Source organism: Abrus precatorius, unplaced genomic scaffold (genome assembly GCF_003935025.1).
Source record: "Abrus precatorius isolate BTA unplaced genomic scaffold, Abrus_2018 Scaffold4, whole genome shotgun sequence".
NCBI lineage: Eukaryota > Viridiplantae > Streptophyta > Magnoliopsida > Fabales > Fabaceae > Abrus > Abrus precatorius.
The window spans coordinates 10,165,459-10,190,376 of NW_020874384.1; the positions used below are offsets into that span (position 1 = coordinate 10,165,459).

The following is a 24,918-nucleotide window of genomic DNA, read 5'->3' on the forward strand; positions in this document are numbered from 1 at the left end:
ACCTACTTATTTGTTCATTGTTTCTTGCAAATAAACTTCCAAATCTGCTCCATCATTGGGATGGTATCCAAAATCCATACTAAGGAGAACTTTAACTTTTAGAAAAACAGAAAATCCAAAATAAATGCATTTCATTTCATACATCGCATGTAGAAAACTATTCTCCTTAATTTTGAGATTTTAGAGTAACATTTAATCATTTTTTTAGTAATAGAAAAGTTAATCATAATCTGACATAAGAAATTAGAGCAGAAAATAAAAGAGTGAATAGACAAAGTTATTTTAATCAAAAAAATAGAGATTATAGTGGGACAAGATAATAAACTAGAAACAACCAAATCAGTATTTATGCAACAAGTAAGATTATAAAACAATTAAATAGTACTACATAATATTAACAGAGTTAACATGAGTGTTGGCCGTGAGAAGCTATGAGTGTTGGTACTAATAAGCGACGAGACACAGTCTTGGAAGCAAGGCAAGGTGCAAAGCCTTGGAAGAGGAGTAGAGCTAGGTGCAAAACCTTGGAAGAGGAGTGAAGTAGTGGAAGAAGAGTGGAGGAGCGAAACGATAAAAGAAGAGTGGTGGAAGAGGAGAGGAGTAGTGGAAAAAGAGAGGCATGAGGTGCAAAGCCATGAAAAAGGAGGAAAGTAGTGTAAGTTAAGGTTTGCGATTGGAATGATTTGGATAAAATCTGAAATTTAGATAAGATTTTAAGGTCTGAGCTAACTCATAGATAACCCTATCCTAACCTATATATTATGATCTAAATAATTTAGGACCTAATTATTATATTTAATTAATATAATATAATAATTATATTTAATAATTTTTATATTTTTATTTTAGAGTTGAACAGTACTTACCTCAAGGCGTGGATCCTTTTTTACAGCTATAAACCTTCTTCATTTTTAATTTCCAAACTATCAATTATTATATTTAAAATAATACTAAAATTCTGAAATAACACAGTTATTTAGCTGTGTCAGTCTCTCACCAAAGGTGAATTTCTTCGGACATTTAACATCTTTGGCTCCTAGCCAAATTAATTATCCTACCGGTACCTAATTAAGTCGCCGTAAGTTATAGTTAGTCAAACTTATTTAGTTGACCGACCTCGACTGAGAGCAAAATTTTGGTGTTACCGGGAGGAAATAGTGGTCTTGCACATTTCCACGTAACAATTCTGTCATATTTTAGGGTGGATATGATTTGGAGGTTACATAACTTTGGATCTAAAAGTAAAGAACTTCTTTTTTACAGGAATGAATTTCGATGATGAGTAGAAAGTCACCTATGTTCTCGAGGGTGGAAGTTAAGCAATGGTGACAAGGAAATAGACAATTGATTGTAAATGTTCTGCAGCTATAAGTTGAAAAACTTTTTGGAAAAGTGAGGCAAAGCAAAAGACGCTGCGTTTCTTAACCTTTGACAAGGGTTGTGGCGTTAGAGACAGTGATGTTTCAATGAGATGGTTCCGATAACAGTTTGATGGTATTGATGGTGAGCTACGGTATACGTAGCTGGTTTCCGTGGTTGAAAGTGACAAGGATGGAGACACAGGTTGTGGATTTGATGATGTTATTTCACTTTCACTTTGCCTTTTATGAATGTATTTGGCGATGAATTTAATCAATGTCTATCTATCTATGTGATTCGAATATATCATTTTTGCATTTCAAAATTACATATCTATAAAATTGGTTTGATGCTAGTGTAATCATATTCTAAATGAATCAGAAGCAATGATGGTATGAGCATGATTAATCTAAGCCAAAATGAATGCTATTATCTCATAAATCACCGACAAACCAAATGTAACATAACATTCAAGGGGAGAGGACAGAGAAACCTTACCTAAAGAAGCAATAATTTAACAGCGATTTTCTATTTCTCTTGGACTTTGTCTGTCATCTTGGAGGAGAAGAGAGAGAAAGAGTTCAAAAAGAGAGAAAAGGAAGGAAAAGAAATGGAAGTTAACCTCTTTCTTGTTTGGATTATTATATTAAGATAGAGTGATAAAAGATTTAATTATATAAATAATATTATATTTTTTATTTTTATAAAAAATAAATATTTTTTTTTCTAAAAGTTAATAATTTTAAAATTAATAATTTTAAATTATAATTTTTATTTTTTATAATTTTAAAAAAATTATCACTTAAAAAATTAATATATATTTTTTAAAAAAAGTTAGAATTCTATATATGAAAGAGTATGAGAGTGTGAGAGAGAAAAAACTTTTAAAATAGAAAAATGTTAAAAATTAGCTTTGAAAAAATTTTAAATTTTTTTTTCTTTTAATTAAGTAACTTTTAAATAAAAATTAAATTTTTAAAATTTTTTTTCTCATTTTTCCTCTCCTTCTAAACATAACTTTAATGTTTGTATTTCTCTTTTAAGAATGTCTGAACTCGACCTCCTTCTATTTTGCCTAGCAAACTGCGTATAAACTACCCTTACCCTCTATTGTATGCTTTCAGTTTATAGGCAGAGGTGTGTGTGATGTTTAAAAATATTGAAATAAAGAATGCAGAAGGCTTTATGTACCAATATAATTATTTAGATTATAGTTGAAACAAATCACTGAAATGGCGTATCATTTTTAAAGTTATTCCATTTCCATGATTGCCAAACAAAGTATAAGCCTTGTTCATGCCACCTTTGCAATATCTTTTCTTTTTTCTTTATTTTTATATTTGCTCTCTTCCTTATGTGAAAAATAAGGGCACAGCTTGGACTTTTCAACGGGGGTAGGTCGTACATTGTTTTGTTCTTTCTTGGTCCAGAAGTCGTACATAGTTTTGAATTGTATGATGATGATAGGTTTATGCTGTATCTGTCACCGTGAATGGACTCCAAAATAATCTGGATATTTACTACCAGTACTTTTATAAGGTGAAAAATGAATCACGCATCAAGTTTTATTATTTAAATTATTAAATATTAATATATATTTTTACTATATTGTTAGATAAAATTATTATAAATTGTGAAATTTTATTTTTATTTATTTATAAAATAGAATAACTTTTATATTTAATCTAAATTTTTTATTTAATTTATATTTAATAAATTATAATTTATTACTAACTGTTAAATATAAATTAAATAAAAATTTTAAATTAAATATAAAAATATTTAAACTTATATTAATATAAATTATATATATATATATAATATTAAAAATTACTTTTATTTTTTTAAATTTTTATTTCTTTCAAAAATTCTAAAATTTCACCCCAAAAAAATATACACGGAGCATATAACATTTTTTATACGCATTTGCCGAAGTGAAAATTCAAAAGCTTTCGTTCTAGTCATATACCGGTTCAGCGATGACAGCTCCTCTTTATTATATATTGACCTGTTTTGTCCTTGCGTTGCGTAACCAAGTCTTCTTCAAAGCCTTATCCTTCTTGTATTCTAATGCTTTCGCCTTCACAACAGAATAACTCATTTCAACTCTCAACTCTAACTTTCCCATCCTCTTTAATTTGAGTCTACTAATTTACCATCCATAATTATGTGTAATACTTTCTCTCCATTTCCCCTTTTATTTTTCCTCCCTCTTTGCTTTGCTTCATTTGGATTTGGAGCTACTTTGCCAGAAGATGAAGGTAATACACATACATATATATCCATGCTTGGTCTCGTGCTTGGGGTTTTTGGTTATTTCTGGTAGTTAATTATTGCTTAGTGCTAATGTTTTTTACTTCATATTTGCATTATTGGTGTGTGGGATCAGTGCAAGGTCTGAGAGACATAGCTGTAACAATTGGGAAAAAGAATTGGGACTTCAACGTAGATCCATGTAGTGGAAAGAGTAACTGGAAATCGGCTATTCAATTGCAAGGTTCAGAAAATTCCGTGACTTGTAATTGTTCTTTTGCAAATCACACGGTTTGTCATGTTGTCAGCATGTAAGTCTCTCTCTCTCTCTCTCTCTGTCTCTTGTGAACGGTTAGATGTTAGATGCCAACGACATTCATTTACATTTTTTTTATATGTTTAATTAGAGTTGGAATTTTATAAACACCGATATCAAGGACCGCTACAAATTACTAAAATTTAATTTTAACTTTCATTCAATCGCAACATTAATAGTTCCTCTAATAGTACACCTAAATTTTGTATTTTTAATATTAGATTAAATTTTCAGTAAATTTTAACTATAATTAGTAACGTTGCGTTGTTTATGAACAACGAAGTGGTATTGCAAACGATAACAATCGATGTTAAATGTATTTTAAATTATTATGTATGTGATTAACCATTTAGTTGATCATTATATTAAGATTTTAAGTTAATTGGTATTTTATTATTAAATTAAAATTTCTGAATAATATATTATTAGTATTAAATATTGAGCAAAATATTATATGTTTCAATTATTGTACTGTCGTAATTATTTTTATATTAAAAAATTTTATTTTAGTTTTATAATGTTATAACAATAATAAATAATAAATTAAGGGAATGAATTTGAATATAATTATAGTTATGGAATCTAAGAGCTGATCTAGAAACTGTTTAAAATTTTTATTTTCATTTACTTAAAGAATATCATGTGACAGTAATCTGTTGTCCAATTCGTTAATTAATAAAACTCAATTGAGAACTATGACTATTTTTTAATAGGTTTAAAAAGTTAAGGACTCTATTCTAACACTATTTTATTAAGACTAAATTTAATCCGTTTAACTTTTGTAAGGACCAAGTAATAAATCCAAAGTTAAGTTCAACTATTTATCACTTTTAAATAACTACTAAGGACTTTTGCTCATTTAAACTACTTTTAGTGCGGATGCAATGATTTTAACTCATTTAACATTGTATTCGTATAATATATCATGTTATTTTCGGATAACAACCTAACCCTAATACAATATTATCATGATTAATCCATATAAAATGTTTCGACAAGTTTTACATTAACTATTAAATACCTAACACAATTCTTCTCCTTTGCCTAGGCTTGGACGGGCCATAGGGGGAGTTTTAGGGAGAAAAGAATATATTTGAAAAAAAGAAATTTAAAGTATATATAATTAAGATTTAAAATGAAAATAATTAAAATTAAGATTTAAGAATTGAAAACTTGATACATATTTAGTAACTTTATCTTGAAAAGCAACTACTTATTTTTTTAAAAACTTTTTATAAAGATGATAAAAAATAATAATTATCTTTTAAAAATAAACTAAATTGAACAATAATAAAATATGCAATCCAAAAAAAGCATGTTGACATAAAATGATTGTAAAATAATTAAGAAATTTGATGAAAACTAATTATTAATATCAGTTTTAGAGTATGAGTTTAAGTAATTATTAATAGTAAAATTTAATAAAAATATAAGTATTTATGATATTTTTATAACTTTAGGGTGAAAATGAGTTTTTTTAATATATATTTTATGTTTTTATATGTTTAAAGTTATTTTACAGAGCAAGAGTAACAAAATCTTAGAAGTTTAATCATGAAATGAAAGAGAGCAGTAGATTGTACTCCCTAGTATTCTGACTAATTTCAAGTCAAATGAAATGAACTTATTTAAAGAAATCTCTTACTTTAGACAATAGTTGAGCTCATATCATGATATCAATTAGAAGGTTTAAATGGAATCAAGTCTTTGCATTTGTACCAAGAAACTTTGGTTAGAGACTAAAGTGTACTTAATTATTCAACGTCTAACATTTTGCTAAATTACTTTATCAATAATTCTGATAAAAATAAAAGTTCTAGGTTCGCAATATTTTCGTTTGAAGGCAGAAAGGGAGGAGGAAACATTGTAGTCTGGAAAACAGTTAAGGGAAAGCCCGTTTTGGTGATTCTGCATTAACAAGTTTCATGTTTTATAATCACTATGCAGTGTTTTAAAAGCACAAAATCTTTCGGGTAGCGTCCCAACGGAGCTTGGCCGGTTGCCTTTTCTCCAAGAAATGTACGTCATATGATGTAAAATTCTTAATCTCACTATCATATTATATGGTTTCATGCACTTATATTTGATTGATTAATTCTTTCTCTTTGATGCAGTGACCTCACCCTCAACTACCTTAATGGTACAATTCCTAAACAATTGGCCACCTTAAATATTGTCAACATGTAATTATCTTGCTTTCTACCTTTGGTTACACTGTCAATTTTCCTTCCTCAGGCATTAATGGGCCCAAGCAATAATATTAGAAAATAAATACTGTTTAGTTAGTATTCTCTTCAGGATAGATGTAAGGTAGCTTAGAGTTTCTCTTCACTGACAAATGATTTTTGGTTTGTGCTTCATTTTTATGTTTCATATTTTTATTTTTTATCTTGTACTTATTTTCTGAGAGATAAATGATGAATCTAATTGTACAATTTTCCATTTGGTAAGTTCCTTTTATGGAAACCGTTTAACGGGTCCTATCCCAAAGGAGCTTGGAAACATCACCACTCTCAAAAGTTTGTAAGTTTCTTGATTTTATATGTTACATTTTGTCCTGTTTTTTGTGTTTTTGTGTGTGTGTGTGTGTGTGAGAGAGAGAGAGAGAGAGAGTTTTTATAGGAACTTAATTTCAATGAACAGGGTATTGGAGTTCAATCAATTATCTGGAAATCTTCCTCCAGAGCTTGGGAATCTTATCCAGATTGAAAGACTGTATGCCCTTTTCAAAATAGTCTCTCTATCATTTTTAATTTGGCTGATTGATATTAATTTCTGAAACTTTATTTTTAGTGTACTGGTTATTTGGTGCATATTCTATGTCTTAATTGATTATTTGATGTTCCTTAGGCTTCTAACCTCCAACAATTTCACTGGAGAGTTACCTGCAACATTTGCTAGGCTCACAACATTGAAGCATGTGTAAGGTTCTTGCTTTTACTATGCCAGATTGTATTGTTATTTGAAACTAACAAGGTATAGGCTTTTTTCTATATTATACTGAAATTCAACCTTATTTAGAAGAATGAGATTGACAAGGATTTAACTCTTGACCATTTTGATATAGAGGCTATAATAAGCATTTAGTTGACGCCTTGAAGGCTATGATTGGTTTTATTTCTAACATTATTAACTTCTATTTGTGGCTTAACCTCCTCAATGCAGTCGAATTGGTGGTAATCAATTCTCAGGAGCAATACCCAATTTTATACAGAGCTGGATAAATCTTGAGATACTGTGTGATTTTCTTCTCCCTTTTTTAATGAGCTTTAGTTGTTTTAAATTTTTGCTTTACATATTTTCAATTTATCTAAAACATTTTTGTCATTATATATTTCACAGCGTGATGCAAGGGAGTGGTTTGAGTGGGCCAATTCCTTCTGGAATTTCACTTTTGAAGAACCTTACTGACTTGTATGATTCTTTTTAATGTAGCCAAAGTTTCAAAATTAACTTGCTTTCTTAATGTGCAAATAAAGTCGTAAAATATGTTATGCAGGAGAATTACTGACTTGAATGGATCTGATTCACCTTTTCCACAACTTGATAACATGACAAATTTGAAAACACTGTGAGTCAGACGATCTGATTATGATTATTTCAAGTTAATGTCTTAATCAGGAAATGTTATAGGGATAGAAAATAAAGAGATGCTATTGTTAAGCTCATGTCTTGTTGCTATCATTATATATATTGTCTGACTGGTTGCCAGAATGTTGAGGAGTTGCAATATTATTGGAGCCTTGCCTGAATCTCTTGGAAAACTGACTACTTTGCAAGTATTGTAAGTGCTATTTTTCTTTTCTTATTTTTTTGTTGATGATGATAACTCTTGATTTTATTGCAGTTTTCAATTGAAACTTGTATAATTCTTGCATATTTCTCTAATGGATCTGATGAAGAAATTCGACATGCTTGTTTCATTTAAATGAGTTATAGGAGCTATGTTTAATGTTCCATTTAACTTTCTTCTTAGAAAAGAACATATTCTAACTATGATTTCATTTTCAGAGATCTTAGCTACAACAAATTAACTGGACCAATTCCGAGCAGTTTTGATGGTCTACAAAACATGAATATGCTGTAAGAAATTTTCTAATGTTTCCTTGACAATTACACCAAAATAAACTCATGCATTTCGTAGTAGCTAGATAGTAGTATACTACTATTCTGTTTTATTTTGTTAGCTTCACTTTTAGTTTGAAATTAGCAGAAGTTATAACCGAGCTGCTTCCATTGGGCATACAGTATTATGACATTGAAAATGCTGACTACCTATCAGTTTTTCAGCTAAGACAGTAGCTAATTGGTTTTTCTGTAATTCTTTCTTTAATTGAAATACACACATACATCCATCATTTTTTTTTTTGTTAATATTCAAAACAACCTATTTGTACCTTTGAAAGAAACATTTTTCTGTCAGATAATTATGTTTTCCCTTTTCTGTGAGGGGAAAGAGACAATCAAAATAAAGAAAAAAAAAATGTATAGGAAAAGAAGGGGAGTTGAGAGGAGAGGACAGAAATATCGGTGACTTAAATTATTTTCTTTCGTTTATTTTATTCGCTAAATTAAAATAAATATTTTAGTCGCTGAATTTAAAAAATTATTGTTGTGGTTTAACCAGTTAAGTCCTTAAGGATAGTCCAGATAATTTGGGATGTACATCACTAGTTTATTTACAATTTTACTGGTTTATCTTTAATTTGAATTATACGAATTGACTTATGGATATTGGTTTTACTAGATTTTTAGGTGGGAATAGTCTCACAGGATCACTACCTCAGTGGATAGATAAACCAGACTTTGTGTGAGTTATCTTTCAGATCCTATGTGATTTATTAATTTAAGTAATTTAAAAATTCTATCTGCTAAAATAGTGCACTTGCACTAATTATTTGTTGCCTTTTGTTTATCAGCTTTTGTCCTGGTGCATTTAGTGCCATATATGTAGAAAAATTCTAACCTCATCCTTAGGCGGAGGAGAGAATCCTCCACTCTTTTCATTGGATAAAAAGACTAATCTTATGCATTAGAAACAAATAATCTTTAAGTGCGTTGGTTAAATTTTATAGGAAAAGAAACTTCAAGCTTGGACCTTTCATTGTGGTTTCATCTTTGCATTTTGATAAAATTGCTATTTCTCCCTTGCCTGTTTGTACTATAAGTATAAAATCCATCTGACTGAAACAAAAATCTGAATATGAAGGGGAAAAAAACAATGTTTTGACAACATTTCATGCTATACTTTTAGCATGATACGAGCCATGAGGACAATCATTTGGGAAAAAATCAATTGCAGCAGCTACATGGATATTGAATATAAACTAGTAGACAAGCTCATTGTTCTGTTTCCCACTATTCTATTATTACTTCTTATAAGGTGAATATCATTATAAGCCACCCTAGTCAAGGTTTATCTATATTAATTTGATGTCAGATCTTAAACTGATAATAGTGAAGGTTTATATCTATATTAGAGTGAAGAGAAAAATAATACAATTAAAGAGGAGGATAAGATATTGGCATTACTAAGGATCAACTCTCCTAAAAGATTAAGATGCTACGTAAAGAAATATGTTAGGACCAGAGAGGAAGAACAAATGATTGACACTAACAAGACATCTAAAGTATGGAAAGTGTATGTTAGGAGGAAAGGAAGGAAGGAGCCAACGGTTAGTTAGTTAGTTGTTATTTGTTAATACCTTTTAAATAGAGTTAGGGGGAATAGGAGGAAATTATGCTTTTGTTTGTAGAGAAATACTGAGAGGAAATATTATTCAGTGTTTAGGGAGCTGTTAGCTCTAGAGGATTCTTGAATCCTTATTCTTTTCAAGGCATTAATAAAGATTATTAGAATTATTCAGTCTTTTGTTCATCTTTTTCTGATTTTAAAAGCTTTGCCCCTAACAAAACACGAATGGTTTTATATCTTCAGCACTATTAGATAGTGAATAAGAGAGAAAACTACAAGCAAAAGAAGCTTGCAAATCCATTTTCCTATCTGCTAGAGATATTTCCATAAAGAAATCATCTGTGGCGTGGGGTGACCCAAGGAAGACATCAATAAACAGTCTTGTCAGATAATAGATCTAAAGAATCTAACTAGAGCATTTTGCTCCAATGATATATACACCAAAGAGCAGCATAAACTTCACACTGCCATAAAGCTTTACACTCCTTGTTATTGCCAAAACCTTTGAACTTCACCAAAAGAAAATGCTCCAAACTCAAGGTAACATGCCCAATGTTTGTGAAAACTCTAATTTGATTATTCCATGAGGGAAGTAGTGATTGACAATGTAAAAGTATATGGAAATGCATATTGAGCTAGATTCACACATAATACTCATGTAAAAACAAAAGAGCTGCATGAGGCATATAAATATGTAGCACATTAGTAGTACTTTTGGACTTTTTGTCCTGTTAAGTATAGCTGTACTAACAAAGATTTGACATTATGGATATGAAATTGTAAATGGGTTTCTCATGAAGGAATTAGAACTATTGCAAAAAGTGGGAAAGGTAAGCGTATGTGTTAGAGTGGACATCTGTTTTGATCATTTACACTACATGGCAGAATTTTTGGTAGTATCTCTTGAGAGAGAAGAGGTTGAGAGACATAGAGTGAAATTCGTGTGTGTTTGATATGCAAGTGCAACAAAGAGCTTTATTTATAATATGATAAGAACCTTGGGAGAACTACACTACAAAAGCTAGCTATTTTAACTGGAGAACCCAAAGCCTTATAAACCCCACATTAGAATCCTATACTTCCAATGTGGGCTTCAAGTTCCAAACCTTGAAATTGGATCCTAACATCCCACCATGGTCCGCAGCCCCAGCGCTCATGCAGTCTGGCTGTGCACTAGCCCCTTGATTAGTCTCGGGCAAATACTACAATGGTGGTGTCACCACTCGTGCTGCTCGTTTGCAGCTGGGAGACGTGGTGGAAGGATTTGATACCAATTGATAAGAACCTTGGGAGAACCACCCACAAAAGGTAGCTATTGCAGTTGGAGTGCCCAAAACCTTATAAATCCCACATTAGAATCCCACACTTCCAATGGGGTACTCAAGTCCCATACCTTGCTAATGGATTCGAACATCCCACGACACTCGGCAGCCTTGGCACAGTGAAAAATTGCAAGCTTCTTTGATCTGTTACTATGGTAAGTCGCGTGCCCATCAAGTAGTGATGCCACTTCTACACTGAAAGCACCACTGCCATCAATTCTTGTTCATAAACCGACTTTTGTTGTGCATGTTCTGAAAAGTCTTGGCTGAAAAATGCTATTGGCTTGCCCTGTTGAGATAAAAGAGCCTCTATTCTTTTACTTGAAGCATCTGTTTCAATTACAAAGAGCTTTGAAAAATCTGGTACAGCCAGTGTAGGTAAAGGAGACATGGCTGTTCTTAATTACTCAAAAGCCTGAAGTGCTTCCTTTCCCCAGCTAATATTGTCTTTCCATGGTAGTTGAGTTAGACGTTTGGCTATTTTTGCATAATTCTTTACAAAATCTAAAATAATAGACAGTAAGACCTCTGAAACCCTCTTACGCCTTTGACATCTTTTGGTACAGGACAAGAACACATTACCTCTACATGCAGATTTGCTTACCAATTATTCTGCCAGTAAATTCCATTGTCACGAAGGGAAAAGGGGAGATAAAGTTCTTAGGAGAAAGAAAACGAATTAAGTTGAAGATTTAGATAAAAAGAAAGTTTCTAATTGAAAAAACATAGCATCAAAGGAGATAATATATCAACAAAGAATGGGAGAGTAACACTCGTACAATTGAGAGAATGACTATAGAGTGAGATTATGAACAAAACATGTAGACCTAAACACTCAAGGAGGAATAAAGCAAAGAGAGTGATGAGTATAGAGAATTTGGTGAGGAGGCTGACTCTTAAATACATTAGATGACTTCCTATTCCTATTGATAAGATGGCAGACAATAAGAATAATATCACTCTTGAATGATGAACATGTGAGTGAATGAGAAAAATCCAAGTAATTTCAATTAAATGACAATTTTTACGCCATGCTATCCCATTTTGTTGAAGAGTATGACGACATGAGGTTTGATGAAAATTTCCATGAAAGGCCAAAAAGGTTTGAGAATGTGTAGATAAGTATTTACAAAATCTGATACTTGAATGTGTTTTTCTGTGTATTGCATGTGACCCAAGGGTCTGAATTTATACATGTATAAGAAAATATATATTAATTACAGATTATTATCTTAATAAAGGTAATCCTGATATCATGCTTTAATTACACTATTTTACTAGCTTAATTACTATAATTACACATCAATCATGCCTGATTACTATATTTACATATCAACAGTATTCATGTGCATTGTCACTTTGTAACCTACAAATTAGAATTTCAAATATTTATTTCATTTATAAAAAAATTATAAGACAAAAAACAACTTAGATCAACTAAGTACATAAAAAAATCATCAATATAGGTAACAAGGTATTTAAATCCTGTTGTAAACATAATACAACTAAGACTCCAAATACCAAAGTGAACTAAAACAAAAGGAGAAAAAATAAAAAAATCCATCAATATAGGTAACAAGGTATTTAAATCCTATTGTAAACATAATACAACTAAGATGCCAAATACCAAAGTGAACTAAAACAAAAGGAAAAAAAAAAATCCTATTATTAGAATGACAAAAAGAAAGTACAAACGTGTTTACCTAATAAATGTGACTCACAAGACAATGACAACAATTAATAGACTTGGCACCATCTTTTGCAACTTGGTAAGTTTTAGATATCTTATCTGAGCATGAATCAAAAGAGGAAAGTCCACTACAAAACTAACATGACATGGTTTAAGTAGTTGGAAAGACCATGGGACTCACATGATCCAAAATTCCAGTCCTGCAGTAAAATAAGTTTTTTTATAGTAAAGAAAATAGTGCAATTAAGAAACTGGGTGAAACAACTTATGGAAAACAAGTTAAAAGGATCCAAGAATGTAAAGGACATTATCAACAGAAAAGAAAGAAAGAAGAATGAACAGTATCAATGCCTTCATATTAGGTTTGAGAATCATTAGTCATAGTGACATAAGGTAAATATTTAGAAGTAGAAAGGGTAAAGAAAAATGATTGATTACAAGTTATATGATTGGTGACCCTTGAATCAAGTACCCAGGGACCAAGAGAACAAGAATGAGAGATGTCAGCATAAGAATTACCAGTGTGTGCAGTAGGATCAGTGAAACCAAAAGCCTAATAGTTCCTTATACCACCTCAGAAAATCATTGTAGCTGGGATGTGGTGCCTATGAGGTGTAGGCAAGAGAGCATAAGTGGAAACTGGCACAGTACTCTAAACAACATGAGCACTGTAAGGAAGGTGTCCATGTAAAGCATAACACTTGTCAATGGTGTGATCAAGCTCGCCTGCCTTTTAAATGAGGTGTTTCTCATAATTTTGTCTACAAGCCAAAGACAAATGTCAGAAGTCCAAGAGGTATAATTCTTAACATTCAACAACTCTGCAAAGAGTGGAGCAGTGACGTGATTGGTAAAAGTAGTAGGCTCAACCTTTGAAGAGTCAGAAGATGCTATGGGCCGAGGAGAACCAAGTGCACAATAATAGTGTAAATAGTAGCAAACACCCTAATTCGAGGAGGAGGAAAGACCAAAATGAAGAAAGGAAGGCATATCCAAAACAAGGAGGAGAGGAGAGGTGAGTCCAACAAGCCAATCGCCGGCAAGAAAGGTTGTCGAACGTGCTTTCATGCACTGTATCAAAAATGGCAGTACATGAAATATTTGTGCCAAAAAGGAGCATCGTATGGTAGCTTCGATAACAGTAGGGCTATGTAATAAGTAAATAATAATAGTTTTAGTAGTTAGTTACTCAATCGGTGACAGGGAAACGATTGGATAAGGTTGAAGAGATGATAACAGAGGTCTTGAAAATTGTTGCAGAACCAAAGAAGAAAACCCAATCAAAAGAAGGTAATGACAGCGACATTGATACTAAATCTGTCCAAGATTCAAACAAGATTGTGGCAAGAACTCAGATTCCATTTCCCACCTTCGACGGCACAAATTACAGCGAATGGTGCACAAAAGCTGAACAATTTTTCGATTTGGAAGAAACTCCGGTGACACAGCGCGGGAAACTTCTGTTGTTATCAATGGAGGACAAAGCCTTCACATGGCAGAGACATTACACCCAACATGGCAAGGTGCAATTGAAGTCATGGACTCAGATTCTACAAGATGTTGCAGCAAGATTTGATGTAGGAAACTATGATGACCCTATAGCAGAGTTATCGAAGAGAAGATGGCAATCAGTTTTTTCTTGGGAGGGTTACAAACAACCTTGGAAAAATCCGTTCGTGTCCACAACCCTCAGAATATTCAAGATGCCATGAGAATGGTATGATTGCAGAATGATATTTTGAAGGATCTGACAACACAACTGACTCATTCTCAGTTGTTGCCAACAAGTGTCTCTAGGAGCAATAATAGAACTTGGAATTTGTGGAGCAATTCAAACAAGGCACCTCCAATCACAAGTTTGCAGCAACAACAAACTGTGAATGGTTCTAACCCCAATTCCAACAAGGACACAAGAAGTACTGTGGTTAATCAGAAGAAAGAGATGAATGACAATTTTTAAAGGATTATGCAGATTTTGTGGAGAACCATGGGAAAGGACACATAAGCAGAAGTGTAAGGTCTGGGGAAAATTGTCAGCAATCTTTGCAGCTCAGAACCGGATCACAGTGGAGAAGAAATTCCACAGGAAGATATTGATGAGTTATTGTCAATAGGAGAAAAGATTCTTGAAGATGAGGATGTTCATATTTCCCTTCATGCATTAAAAGGGATTGTAGGTGGGCAAACATTACAACTGCATGGAATCATTAAGAGGCAAGAGGTGCCATTTTTAATGGACACAGGCAGCACTTACAATTTTATGAGTGAAAAGTGGGTGAAAATTTTGGGATTTAAAACGGAACACATAAAGGAATTTCCTGTGGTAGTAGCCAGTGAACAGAATATAGCAATTACTAGAAAATGTGAGAACCGTCATTCAAAATTTAGAAGCCATGAATTTAATGTTGATTTTTTTGTGCTACTAGGATCTTCTTATGGTGTTATATTGGGCATGCAATGGTTCACAACCTTGGGGGAAATTCGATGGAATTGTGCCCAGTTGACCATGCAATTTGAACATAACAACAAAAATGTAATTTTGGAAGGTGAACAAGCTAAGATACATATATCAAAAGCAAGAGGAAAATTGAAAGCAGCATCATGTGGAGCCTTGTTAATGGCAATATCCACTCTTCACAACCCAAGTAAGGTCACCCATGACAAGAAATTAGAAACTTGGCAGAAGGAGCAGCTAGAATCACTTCTCAACAACTACAATCATGTATTCAAAGGGCCTACTACTTGACCACCAAAAAGGAAATATGATCACCAAATTACTTTAAGCAATAACCAACCTGTCACTTCCAAACCATATAGATACCCTCACTTGCAGAAGACAAATTTTAGAGATGTTAGCCACGGGTTTTATCAGAGAAAGCCACAGTTCATTTGCTTCTCGTGTGGTCTTAATCAAGAAGAAGGATAGCGGCTGGAGGCTATGCACTGACTACAGGAAATTGAATGCTGCAACAATTAAAATCCGGTTTCCTATTCTTTTAATAGAGGATTTATTAGATGAATTACATGTTGCTACTTATTTTTCAAAGCTTGACCTTAAAAGTGGATATAATCAAATTAGAATGGTCTAGAATGATATACCAAAAACAGCTTTAAGAACCCATAGTGGACACTATGAATGGGTAGTACTTCCATTTGGTTTAACTAATATGCTAGCAACCTTTCAAATTTAATGAATGACATTTTTAGGCCACAATTGAGAAAATTCATTCTTGTATTTTTTGATGATATATTAGTATATACCTAGTCTTGGAAGGAACACATGCAGCATTTAGAAACTACATTGAAGATCCTGGAACCCAATTCCCTAGTCTTGAACAGAAAAAAATGTAGCTTCGGCCAGAGGAAGGTAGTGTATTTGGGGCATGTGATATCTGCAATAGGAGTGGAACCAGATTCATAAAAAATAGAAGCTGTTTCACAATGGCCAACACCTAAGACAGTCAAGGAGCTGAGGGGATTTTTGGGACTTTCTGGGTACTACAGAAGGTTCATAAGGAATTATGGTGTCATTGCTAAGCCATTAACAGTGTTGCTGCAAAAAGGCAGAGAGTTTGAGTGGACAACAGAGGCAGATCTGGCTTTTCAGCATTTAAAAAGGGCTCTGACAATAACACCAGTACTTAGGTTGCCAAATTTTGAACAAGAATTCACTATAAAGACAGATGCATCTGGGATTGGCATTGGGGCAGTGTTACTTCAAGAAGGACATCCAGTGGCATACATCAGTAAAGCAATGGGGAAGCAGTATTAACTACTTTCAGCTTATGGAAAAGAATTCTATGCAATTTTGTTTGCAGTCAAAAAGTGGCAACATTATTTATTAGGGAAGCATTTCACAATTAAAACAGATCAACAAATCTTAAAACATTTGTTAGAACAACCACCTACCACCTTGATGCAAAACTGGGGGCTGGAGAAACTCATGGGTCTCGACTTCACCATTGCTTATAAAAAAGGGAAAGAAAACAAGGTAGCAGATGCCTTGTCCAGAAGAGCAATTGACAGAACCTTAAAAGCAATTTTTCAGGTTGGTTCTAATCTATCCAAGGAGGTACAAGCAACTTGGGAAACTGATCCAAAGCTGAGAAAAATCATAGATAATCATATTGACTCAACAGAACTATAAGAAGTATGAATGGGATAGGGTAACACTAAAGAGGAAGCGTAAAATTGTAGTAGGAAATGATGCAGACTTAAGGAAGAAGTTGCTGCACTACTATCACAATTCTGTCTTGGGAGGACATTCCGGTAGTTCACAAACATATAAAATATGAGAAATATTCTATTGGAAAGGGTTGCAAGCGGCAGTCAAAAGATGGGTCAAGGAATGTGAAGTTTGTCAAAGAAATAAAGCTCAATTAACCCTTCCAGCAAGATTGTTACAACCTCTACCTGTGCCTAGCCAAGCATGGCAATCCTTGGCCATGGACTTCATTGTGGGACTATCCAAATCACATGGATATAGTGTTATTTTAGTTGTCATAGACAGACTAACAAAATATGCTCATTTTCTACCATTTAGTCATCCTATTAATGCAGCTAAAGTGGCACATAGCTTCATGGAGACTGTGGTAAAACATCATGGATGGCCTGAAGAGATTATCTAGAATAGAGATCCAATTTTTATGAGCAAATTTTGGTAGGAACTATTTCAGAGAAATGGTGTGAAATTGCTGAAATCTACTGCATTTCATCCACAAACAGATAGCCAATCAGAGGCTTTAAACAAGGCATTGGAGGGATACTTAAGGTGTATGGCTGGGGACACACCAAAGAAGTGGCAGGAGTACTTGGGCATGGCAGAATTTTGGTATAATACCAAATTTCATTCAGCTACACAGATGACTCCATTTGAGGCACTATATGGGTACTCTCCAACATTGAGGAACCCATTATTAGTAAGAGAATCCATGGTTCAATCAGTTTCTCATATATTGAAATCAAGGGAGGAGTAGCTCAGCTACTGCAACACAAGTTAGCGAAGACTCAAGAAAGAATGAGGTTGTATGCAGACAGAAAAAGGAAGGAAAAGGTATATCAGTGTGGAGATATGGTTTATTTAAAATTACAACCATATAAACAACACTCTACCTAATTCTGCATTCCACAAACTAGCAGCTAAATATTATGGACCATTTGAAATAGTAGAGAGGGTTGGAGAGGTAGCTTACAGACTCAGGTTACCAGAGACATGCAAAATCCACAAAGTGTTCCATGTTTCTTTGCTTAAACAACATCACGGCTCAACTCCAGCAGAGGTTCACCTTCCAACTTTTGATGATGAAGGAAGTATGGTGCTAAAGCCTACTGCCATATTGGATCGCAGGGTACAGAGGAAAGATAATAAAGCTATCACTGAAATATTAGTACAGTGGGATCAAACAAGTCCGGAGGAGGCTACTTGGCATGAATATCACACTGTTAAGCAGTTATACCCGCATGTGGATTGGGCGAATGAATTGGAAAGAGCTGCATTAGAAAGACCTTGAGGGCAAGGTTTGTTTTTAAGGGGGGGAACTGTAATAAGTAAATAAGGAAATTACAGTTGTAAATAATAATAGTTTTAGTAGTTTGTTAACCTATAAAATCGGTAATTGATTGTACAAGCCTTAAAAGGCTATAAATACTCTTATAATTCCCTGTTATTAAAAGAAAGGAATTCTCAGTTTAGTTTAGCATTCTCTTTCAATAGTTCTTTCGGTGTGAGCATTATTGAAGGGTTGTGAGTGTTCTTGAGTGAGGATCTCAAGAAGGTTAGGAAAGAGAAAACTTTCTAACAGGCTATTAGGGTTTTTCCGATCGTCACTTGTGCTGGAACAGTGGCATGAGTAGCAGAATAAAAAGGAATTAAAAGTGGAAAGAAAGAGAGTTTGGAAACAGAAGAAGAAATATGGTTGTGAAAAATGATTTTCCCTAGTGTGTCATTGGATAAAAACACCAACTAGGTTTGTCTCTCGTTAAGGTCTAGATACCATGTTGAGAAAGAAGAGATGGGAGACATGGAGTGAAATCGTGTGTTTGATACATAGTGGAAAGCTTTATTTATAATGACAAAGGGGGAGAAATAAACCACAGTAGGTTCCCTACTCTCAATGTAGGACTCATGTCCCATACATTATAATTAGATTCTAAAATCCTACCATGCTTCGAAGTCCCGACACTCACAAATACACTAGCCTTTTGACTAGTCCCGGGAAAACACTGCCATGTTGGCATCATCGCTTATATCGCTTCATTGCAGTTGAGACATGGTAGAATTTGATACCAATTGATTAAAATTATTCTCAACAGTATTATCAAGATAAGAACCTTGAGAAAAACACACCTCAAAAGCTAGCCTTTGTAGTTATAGAGTGCAAGGTCTTATAAACCCCACAATAGAGTCCCATATTTCAAATGTGGGTTCAAGTCTCATACCTTGTAATTAGACTCTAACATGCCACCAGGTTTTGTAGTCCCAACACTCACAAGGGCTGGCTGTACCCTAGCCCTTTTGACTAGTCGCAAGCAAACACTGCTATGTTAGCATCACCACCCGTATTGCTCTATTGCACCTAAGACATGGTAGAAGACTTTGATACCAATTGATTAGAACCTTGGGAGAACCACACCACAAAAGCTAGCTATTGTAGTAAGAGAACCTAAGGGATGTGAAAGATATGTGTTAGTATAGTCTGCTGGTATCTTGGGAGAGGGTCATTCTGGAATATGTTAGTCATTTGCTGTGACCATTGATTGTGGTTGGAATTACTTCTTTTTACTTCTATATGGTGGTATTGGATGTCGCTGTATGCTTAATTCAGTAGTTAATAAGTAGAGAGAATGGGGAAACATTTTCAAACTTTTCCTTTATTGGTGTTTCACTGTAAATTTAATTACTAGATAATCAAGCTAAAAAGATTCCATATTTTTCAATTAATATTTTTGGAATTCTTCTGAGCAATGATGTGCATGAATTCAATATTTTGTATCATTTCACTTTCAAAATCACACATTCTGTGAACCTTACACAGTGATCTCTCATATAACAACTTCAGCATCAGAGGCATAGAGCAGCAGACTTGTCAACAGGGAAGCGTGTAAGATTCCTTGCAATTTTGTACTTTTTAATGTTGTAGGTTTAAGAAGCTACCTGAGCCTTGACCACTTTCCATATGCCTCAGGAACTTGTTTGCTTCATCTTTGAATGGAAACAGCTTGTAAGTTTTATATTCTTAATGCTATACATTTTCCCCAAATATTAACAAGTTTTATACAAGTCATAATGGGTGCTGATTTGTCCCCCTACGCCATCCCGTTCCACCTTTTTATGTTTTTCTTATTTTTTCAGAGGAAATGTTTCATGTTTGTCAAACATTCCGTGTCCTAAAAGTAAGTTGATTTATCTTGGATTTTACTGTAGGCTGTTAATTATTGCTTTGACATTTGAAGTTGATGGTTTTTAAATTATTTATATATTTTTCAAGTTAGAGATACAGCTAGAAAGGGATAACTATCCTTACATTAGATTCCATACTTCTATACCAAAAACTTGTAGGGTTTGGTAGGAGTTTATTTTCTGAATCCATATGAATGGTTTCCTTAAGGATGTCAATGGCATACTGTCTTTGTGAAATAGTGATACTAGCTTTGGATTGTGCCACCTCTATGCCAAGGTTGCACTGATTACAGTTTTCTCTTATCACATTCTATATATCTTGTTAAAATGAAAAGAATATGAGACATATTATCAAATCCATGTGTTTGAATTACATGACAAAGGTTTTACTATATAAAGGTAATGTAATTGCAAGATTCACAGGTATCCTAATTACTTTAAGTACAAGATTTGATTAACCTATTTACATGATTTCTCTAAAAAAAATAAGCTCATACACATCATAAAGCAATGTCATATATGTATTTAGTGATAATAAAACTCTACTTACCATGTATCTTACTTCATTGTGTTATTATCAATAATAAACTCCGTCATTGTGTTATTATCAATAATCAACTTAAACTCCATGGTCAAACTCAGTACCACTGCACCACTATCTTCCTTCATTCCTGTTGAATTTGGACTTAAGCCTAACTCCAAAAATTAGCTTGCAAGATGAGGATTGTTTTAACCTTTATAAGCTCTTATTTAGCCATATCTACAGCTGATATGGGACTTCAACAATCCTATAGGGATGAATAAATTTGGAGTGTTAGAAACAAGAGGATGTAAAACTGTATAAGGAAAATCTTGACGTATAATTTCCTAATATGGTTTATAATGGTGATGAATTCTTTAGGTAGTTGCTAACCAATTTCTACTTGTCCCAGCTTCGTATTCTCTCCATATAAATTGTGGTGGAAAAGTTGTAACTTCTGATGGAAACCAGACATATGAAGATGACTCCAATGCGACTGGACCTGCAAGATTTATTTACCCTGGAACAAACTGGGCACTTATCAACACTGGTCATTTCTTTGATAGCAGTCACTCAGATTACTATACATGGTCTAATACAACTAAGCTTGCAGTGGACAATGCTGAACTGTACATGAACGCACGTGTTTCTCCCAATTCTTTGACTTATTATGGATTTTGCCTGGGAAATGGAAACTACACAGTGAATCTCCACTTTGCTGAAATAATGTTTACTGATGATAAAACATATAGCAGCCTTGGAAGGCGTGTATTTGATATCTACATTCAGGTGAATAATTTTGTCATTTTCCTATGTTTTTCAACCACTTGTTAAATATTCAACATAGTGGAAACTAGTCTCTTTGGGGACTTCACGATACCAGATTCATATAAATCTTTGATTTAAACCAAATTTTCTCATAAGTTGTAACCACTTAATAATGAAATAATAATGTAAAATTGTGTTCTATAAATATTTTACAACATTTCCAGACTAATAATTTGAAGAGTTATTTTGTGGATTCTTAATTTGCAGAGGAAGTTGGTAGTTAAGGATTTCAATATTGCAAAAGAAGCAGGGGGTGTTGCTAAGGCAGTCATAAAAAATTTCACAGCTGTTGTGACTAATAATGCCTTGGAGATCCGATTATATTGGGCTGGGAAAGGAACCACTTCTATTCCATTTGGATCAGTATACGGTCCTCTTATATCAGCAATATCTGTTGATTCTGGTGAGTTGTACTTCTCTAGTTTTTTTTTCTGCCATCACCTTCATCTTCTAATCTAACGTAGCTTACACAATAATCATGCAGACTTTACACCCCCATCAGAAAATGGTAGAAGCATATCTGTAGGGGTTGTGGTTGCAATTGTGGTTGTTGGAGCAATTGTTATCATCTTTGTATTTGGCATATTATGGTGGAAGGGTATTATACATCTGAAAAGATCAGCCAGAGGTAATCACTTTGAAGTTAACTCTATTACCCAGATTATCAATTGTTGCTTGAAACAATAAGAAACACGTACACACAAAACGTGTATTTTAGATTTGTGGGACATGAATTGTTTCTAATGTTTTTCTATCAAATTAGTGGACTTTTCTTGATTATTTTGCTAACTCCCTTGATTAAAGGAACAGTACTGGGATGGTGGATCCAGTGAAGCCATTTGTTTTCCTAACATAGGATATCTATTAAATTTTTTGCCTCTATTGACAGAGTTAAAGGATTTCAATTCACCAACTAGTTTATTCACCCTGCGACAAATCAAAGCAGCGACAAATAACTTTGACAAATCCTTCAAGATTGGAGAAGGAGGGTTTGGTCCTGTTTACAAGGTATATTCTATTACAACCCGCCACTTTTGTTTGATCATAATAAATGAGATACTATAACTGTGTTAGTTTATGAAATGCTCTTTTCCAACTTTTCAGAAACTAACATACTACTCCCCAAAATTTAGGGTGTTTTATCAGATGGCACAATAGTAGCAATTAAGCAACTTTCTACTAAATCAAGGCAAGGGAATCGTGAATTTATAAATGAGATAGGCCTGATTTCTGCTTTGCAACACCCTTCTCTAGTGAAGCTCTTTGGATGTTGTATGGAGGAGGATCAATTGTTGCTGATATATGAATACATGGAAAACAACAGTCTTGCTCGTGCTTTATTTGGTAATTGTTTTGTTCCATTTTAAAGTTTTTCTTCAGCTTTCTAATAATGGAAATCTTGTATGTGTAACTTATATTCATATGTTGTCTAATTTCCATCAAAGTCAAAAGTGATGACCCTGAAAATTCTCCGTTGAGATTGGATTGGAAAACAAGGCAGAGGATTTGTGTTGGTATTGCTAAAGGCTTGGCTTACCTTCATGAAGAGTCAAGACTGAAGATTGTTCATAGGGACATCAAGGCCACTAATGTGTTGCTGGATAAAGATCTCAACCCAAAGATATCTGATTTTGGTTTGGCCAAGCTTAATGAAGGGGACAAAACCCACATGAGCACTAGAATAGCTGGCACTTAGTGAGTTCCCATATATTTGTTGTTTTACCATTATGCATTGATCTTTATTGAGCTACATTTGGACACACTATCAAACTATAGAAAACTAAAGACAAAAAAATAATATAGGTAATATACTAAAATACCTTATCATGGTTTATGAAAAAATAAATGTTCTTCAGTTACTGTAATTAATGATGTTTCAATACTGCAGTGGGTACATGGCACCGGAGTATGCAATGCTTGGTTATTTGACGGACAAAGCAGATGTCTATAGTTTTGGAATTGTTGTATTGGAAATTGTTAGTGGGAAGAGCAACACCATTAGCCAGCCTATGGAAGAGTGCTTCTCTCTTCTTGATTGGGTAAATTATGTCATTTTACTCATGCATTCATGCCAATCTTATTTTGCTAATATCTAGCATGGTTGTGTATGTTTTGCGTAAAGCTATACAACAAATTTAATTCAATTTCATCTTTTGACACCATTGAAGGGAAATACATTTTACAATTAAAGTCTCTCAAATCTGCTGTAATGTCTAACTTGAATAAACCTGAGTATTATACACCATCAATTTCTTGCATTTTGAGAAATTCTGGTGCTGACCCTACAAATGTGATAAACTACTTATCTGCAAACTACTTTTTTCCATACTATATTTTATATTTTTATTATAAATTCTGCACCTTAAATTTAAGTTTTTTTTTTTTTCTGTTTCAACTGTGAAATGAATTTGGAATCAAATAACGGTTGCATTTTATATTACTACTACTAGGTGGATGTGCTGAAAGAAAGAGGGAACCTAATGGAGCTTGTGGATAAGAGGTTGGGTGAAGACTTCAACAAAGATGAGGCATTGGTGATGATCAATGTAGCTCTTTTATGCACCAAAGTCTCTCCAACTCTCAGGCCCACCATGTCTTCAGTGGTAAGCATGCTTGAAGGTAGAACCGTTGTTCAAGTGGTGTCAGACACAAAAGAGGTAATGGATGATAGGAAATTTGAGATGATGCAACAATATTTCCAACACAGAGGACAAAATCACATAATTGAGAGTCAGAGCCAGAGTGTCCCAACAGATGAAACTTCTGGACTTCTATCTGATACGGGTTCTTCAAGGGGGGAGATCAAAAGTTAGAAAAATTTATAGAAATGAACATCTTATCATAGTTTTCTGTATAGAGTTAAAATATTATTCATTTTTCTACAACATTTTTATATAATATTTTTTTATTTGTATTTGTCACACATCACCCATTTCATTACATACTTCTCTCTTCCTCTCTCTCACTTGTGAGTATAAGTTGTTGTATAAAAATTAAGTACACGCTATATAATTTACCCACAGAAATTCCTTATTTCGCAATATCTTACCTTCATGAAAATGTATTTCCAACGCTTTACCTATGGATTTTGTTGAACCATATCACTTTCATGAAGTTGCCATTCCTGCTCCTATGCCTAACAATTCTTTATTTCTCAATTACAACTCTTCATCCCATCACGAATCTTCACCAAGACATTAACTCTCACAACCTTCTCTCCTCCATTACTTCGAAGATCAACTAGAAACACTATACCACTATCATACCTTCAAGATTACTTTTTCTCTACTTCTAATCAATCAATACCTTACATACCCAATTCAACAATTATGTCCTGAAAGGAACAGAATGATATAAAAGGAGACAATATTATTGATGAAACCAAAGATGGTGAGCCTGAGATCTTACCGGGAGAAAAGCTAGAGCTAACGCTAAGGCTCCACTGAGAATTAGGGTTGGTTTGTTTTTTCTTTTAAAATATAGTTTTTTGTTTTAAAAAAAAAAAAACTTGTTTGTTAATGTAAATTTTAAAACTA

At 33.4% G+C, this 24,918-nt stretch overlaps 1 protein-coding gene across 3 annotated transcripts; it reads left to right on the top strand.

The window, feature by feature from the left end:
• Positions 1-3,431: 3,431 nt before the first annotated feature.
• LOC113865967 (probable leucine-rich repeat receptor-like serine/threonine-protein kinase At3g14840) lies at positions 3,432-24,412 on the top strand. Of its 3 annotated transcripts, XM_027500800.1 has the most exons (24): positions 3,432-3,620; positions 3,749-3,923; positions 5,876-5,947; positions 6,043-6,111; positions 6,380-6,451; positions 6,572-6,643; positions 6,779-6,850; positions 7,094-7,165; positions 7,271-7,342; positions 7,428-7,499; positions 7,641-7,712; positions 7,940-8,011; positions 8,676-8,738; positions 19,670-19,735; positions 19,820-19,855; positions 19,987-20,027; positions 20,967-21,343; positions 21,590-21,785; positions 21,867-22,010; positions 22,272-22,390; positions 22,516-22,726; positions 22,828-23,077; positions 23,271-23,421; positions 23,833-24,412. In XM_027500800.1, exons 1-24 carry the CDS (start codon positions 3,527-3,529, stop codon positions 24,193-24,195), a joined length of 3,003 nt encoding a protein of 1,000 aa, XP_027356601.1. In that variant the 5' UTR covers positions 3,432-3,526; the 3' UTR covers positions 24,196-24,412. The 3 variants fall into 3 exon arrangements, with proteins under 3 accessions (XP_027356601.1, XP_027356602.1, XP_027356603.1); XM_027500801.1 differs by lacking the exon at positions 6,572-6,643 and having other exon boundaries at positions 3,445-3,620; XM_027500802.1 differs by lacking the exon at positions 3,432-3,620 and having other exon boundaries at positions 3,897-3,923; positions 5,876-5,961.
• The last annotated feature ends 506 nt before the right edge of the window (positions 24,413-24,918 follow it).

Excerpts from the sequence above, each read along its gene's own strand:
- LOC113865967 (XM_027500800.1), top strand. The coding sequence starts at position 3,527 with ATGTGTAATACTTTCTCTCCATTTCCCCTTTTATTTTTCCTCCCTCTT. Across the intron at positions 8,012-8,675 it reads CTACAAAACATGAATATGCT|ATTTTTAGGTGGGAATAGTC; the intron begins GTAAGAAATTTT and ends TGGTTTTACTAG. Across the intron at positions 23,078-23,270 it reads ACTAGAATAGCTGGCACTTA|TGGGTACATGGCACCGGAGT; the intron begins GTGAGTTCCCAT and ends TCAATACTGCAG.